The 4,722-nt window shown below is 34.3% G+C and overlaps 1 protein-coding gene across 1 annotated transcript; it reads left to right on the forward strand.

Annotated features, from left to right (window-relative positions):
• The first annotated feature begins 359 nt into the window (after window positions 1-359).
• LOC104088704 (uncharacterized) lies at window positions 360-1,421 on the forward strand. Its single transcript, XM_070180254.1, has 3 exons — window positions 360-593; window positions 842-1,000; window positions 1,101-1,421. Exons 1-3 carry the CDS (start codon window positions 360-362, stop codon window positions 1,419-1,421), a joined length of 714 nt encoding a protein of 237 aa, XP_070036355.1.
• Window positions 1,422-4,722: the final 3,301 nt, after the last annotated feature.

The following is a 4,722-nucleotide window of genomic DNA, read 5'->3' on the forward strand; positions in this document are numbered from 1 at the left end:
TGAAGTTAGCATTTGTCATTTTTAATTCGTAACAGTTTGTATGTCTGTTTTATTTCAGTTTAATGGTATGCTGGAACAATGACTTGTTAAATGACGAAAATGAAGAAGAGGAAACTCAAGAAAATAAGGAATGAATGGCACTATGTCGAATAGCATGTAAGAGTATATTGATATATTATGAGAAATATATTTGCAAGGAACCATGTCGTACATCTAAACGCACTAGGAATATATTTATCTAAGAGATATTATATGGAAATGAGACTCGGTGTTATAAAAATTTTCGATTGAGGAAGTCAGTGTTTCTTGATTTAGGCAAACATCTAACTGATAAATATGGTCTTAAACCCACGCATGGGATGTCTGCCTATGAGGAGTTAGGGATGTTCTTGATGATTTGTGCACATGGTGTCGGAAATCAATTGGTACAAGAGAATTTTCAACATTCAGGAGAAACAATTCATAGGCATTTTTATAGTGTTCTAAAGGCCATTGGTAAGCTTGCAAGAGACATAATTCAACCACATCTAAGTTATAATGATGGTGCAGGAGATCACAAGCCATGTAATAAACGATATCTCCCTTTATTTAAAGTAAGTGACATACTTAATAATTACATTATTATATTTTTACATTTTAACTCAAAATATTATCTAGTGTAAACTTATATTTAGTTTATGCATGTATATATTTTAAGGATTGTATTGGGTCACTTGATGGCACACATGTGAAAGCAAGATTGCCTCAAGGTCAAGAGATACCATATATTGGGCGTAAAGGTTATCCTACTCAAAATATTCTTGTTGTTGTCGACTTTAATATGTGTTTTACATTTGCATAGGCTGGGTGGGAAGGAGTAGCTCATGATAACCGTATATTTGGTGAGGCACTTCGTAGACCCGAACTGAATTTTTCACATCCATCTGGGGACAAATATTATCTTGTTGATGTAGGATATTCACACATAAAGAGATATATGGCTCCATATAAAGGGGATAATGTGAGATACCACCTTGCAGAATTTCGTCGAGGTGCGACACGACAATTGCGAGCACCAAATGGACATAAATAAATGTTCAATATTTGCATTCTTCTTGTAGAAATATTGTAGAGCGAACATTTGGGGTATAGAAAGCAAGGTGGTGTATTTTGCGAGATATGCCTTTTTTTATCATTATGACACTCAAAGAGATATCGTATTGGCTACAATGGCGATTCATAATTACATTAAAAAGAAATGTAAGGTGGACAATGCATTCCAAGAAGCCGAGAACGAGAGATATGTGCCACATGTTGATCCTGATGTTGGAAGATTCACAAGAGTTAACGTTGCAAATGAAGAAAATGTAGAAAATCAAGGAGATAATAATATTTGGATGGCAATTCGTGATCTGATTGCTCAAGATATTTATGATAGTTGAATATTTTAATCTTATTTATTACAAACAATACATATTAATTGCTTGTTTCCTCTCTACAAATACTGTGTGCATTATTTAAGCTTTTTTTCTTAACTTTTATTAATTTATACTCCACACCTTCTAATATATGATTGTATACTTATCATAACATAAATTATATTTATAAAAAAGATATTATCTAATCATTTTTATAATTAAAATAACATGATAAATAGGTAAAATCTAAAATTTTGAAGAAAATAACGTTTTTAGTAGTGTAAATTGTTATAAGATTATTTAAGTCATTTTAACATAAAAAGAGCTTATCAACACTTTTTAATTAATCAAACAGTTTCAGCTGCTTATTATTAATTTCAGCACTTTTATTTAAACACGTAACTGTTTATTTTTTAAATCAGTTTCAACACTTAAAAGTGTTTTTCAACACTTAATGCTTATCAGTTACTCTAAATCAGCTAAGCCAAATGGGCTCTAAAATGTGAATCAACCAAAACATATAAAATCTTCAAAAAGAAAAAAAGAAGAAAATTAAGGATGGTCGCTAGAGGCTGTGCAAAGTGCTTGTCATTCGGGTTTATCTTCACAATATTGGAGCAATGCTTTAGAGAAACAATATTGGGTTTATCTTCACAATATTGTTTCATCATTAAGAGAAACAATATATATAATGTGGTGTTCCTTCAATAAGTACTGGACACACACACATAGAGAGCTCCCATGTCTCCATCTTTCCCCTCTTCTTAGTGTTTAGTACTGGAGACTTCTTGTTTCTGCCCACCTTTCACCAACGGAGGGGGAGAGAGTATCTTTTATCAAATTAATCGTAGATATCTCAAAGAAGGAAAGAATCCTTTTGTATTACAAATTAACGTGAAAGGGAAAAATCATATTGAAATAAAAAATCGAACTGAACCAACCAATGAACACACCTATGATAATTGATAACAGGCAAGCACGGTAAAAAAAAAGTTTTTCTCCGATGAATTAATGTAATTTTATGACCTAGGTAAGAAAACCTAGGGTCGAATCATGTAAGTGGGTCAAAATAAGTATCCATTTTTTGTTTTTGCCGCGCTTGCCACGTGGTCCAGTAGAAAACCACTACGCCCACAAGTAGGCAATTTTATCAATAAAATTAAAGTCGTGTGCTTTTTTGGACGGATAGCTGGACGCAGTGTATTTGTAAACCATTTAGCAAATCATAAGGGTAGTTTATGCCCTTGGTTAGGATCGGGAACCCGGGTAGTACGGAATATAGCCAAACAACGGTATAATGGCAATAACAAAGACAATGGAAGTTGATAACAACGACAATTAAAGTAGATAAAGAAGACACAAATTTAACGTGGTTCAGTCAAAGTGACCTACGTCCACAAGCGGAGAGGGGCAATTTACTATAACAATAAAAGTATAAAAGAGAGTACAAAATTAGAGTAAATACTCTAATTAATCCCAAATACCCTAAGGGAATAACCTCACAATATCACTCCAAAGAAAGGGTTCACACAAGTGCTTTCCAACACTAACTCTCATACAAAACATTCTTAATAAAGGAAGATAGGAAGAAACAAGAAATGAAGACTCAAGTCTTGTTGGTGTGTCTAAAATGAACTAATGGCCTTCCCTTTTATAGGCAAAAAAGTCTTGACCTCTTAGGTGTAAAAGAAGAGATACAACTTGTGCAAATGATGTCCAACACACAATGCAATATTTTTGGGTCCCAAAGAATATTGCCAACAAAGTCTACACTTTGCAAAGATGCTTATGCTTATGTGAGATGGACTCCATTTGACAAAATAATGGCCATATTACAAATCTCCACCTTGGCCTAATTTTGGAGGATATAGTAAATTTGCTCCACCTTCTCCGCAAAAGCCCCAATGGGCATATGTCAAAATTTAATGCCATCAAAATCAGACAAATTGTCTGATACCGAAACTATAGTAGGGCCTATAACAGTGGATTTCAATAAAGTATACAATGAACCAGATCTGTGTGCTTTCATGATCAAACGAGCACCTTGAAAAAATTTCAGAACTCCACCTTCACCAGTGTACTTGCACCCAAGAGATTCTAGAGTGCCCAAAGAGATGAGATTTTTCTTCAAGTCAGGGACATGTCTAACATTAGTGAGAATTCTCACCAGACCATCGTGCATTTTGATTCGAACTGTACCTTTTCCAAAAACTTTGCAGGCAGCATTGTTGCCCATCAAGACAACTCCACCTCCAATAGATTCATATGTGGTAAATAAATACCGATTGTGACACATATGATAAGAACAACCTGAATCTAAAATCCACTCATTGTTAGATTTGAAACTATTATTAGTTGCTAAAAAAATAGTTCCCTCAGTCTCATCAGCAGCTACACTTGCTTCGGTAGTGTCAGTATTTTTGTGCTCATTTTTCCTTTCCTTATGCTTTTCTTTATTTTTCAACTTATAGCATTCGGAGATATTATGACCTTTCTTATGACAATAGCGACACTCTAAATTATTGTATCTGGATATGGAGTCGGATTTGCCCCTAACAAACAAGCCAACTTCTGCTTGAGTTTCACTAGCTTCCCCAGTAATATCACTATCTATCTGTTCTTTTGATTTTAAGATAGATTTAATATCCTTATAAGAGATATTATCCTTTGCATAAAGCATAGTATCTCTTATATGCTTAAAAGATGGGGGTAGAGAACAAAGCAGTAACACGACTTGATCCTCATCTTTAATTTCAGCATCTATATTACTCAAATCCATAAGAATGGAATCAAATGTGTCAAGATGAGAGAGAATAGAGGTACATTCACCCATACGAATTGTATAAAGCTTCTGCTTCAGGTAAAGTCTATTTTCCACCGTCCTCTTCATATATAAGGTTTTCAATTTTTTCCACATGCCTTTAGCTGTGGTTTCTACAGAAACTTCACGTAAAACCTCATTTGAGAGATTTAAAATGATACCTGTTTTTGCCTTTTTGTCTATGATGGCAAACTCCTCGTCCGTCATTTTATCCTGCTTCTTCTCCTTTCCTTGCAACGCCAAGTCTAAGCCATCCTGAATTAGGATAGCTTCCATCTTTAATTGTCACATTTCGAAGTTTGCACTTCGGTCAAATTTCTCAACATAGGTCTTTGTTAGAGTCATTTTGGCTATTGAAACTAACCCGGTTAGATCCGGCTCTGATACCAATTTGTTAGGATCGGGAACTCGGGTAGTGCGGAATATAGCCAAACAACGGTATAATGGCAATAACAAAGACAATGGAAGTTGATAACAACGACAATTAAAGTAGATAAAGAAGAC

The sequence above is a fragment of the Nicotiana tomentosiformis genome, chromosome 7 (genome assembly GCF_000390325.3).
Source record: "Nicotiana tomentosiformis chromosome 7, ASM39032v3, whole genome shotgun sequence".
Classification (NCBI taxonomy): Eukaryota; Viridiplantae; Streptophyta; class Magnoliopsida; order Solanales; family Solanaceae; genus Nicotiana; species Nicotiana tomentosiformis.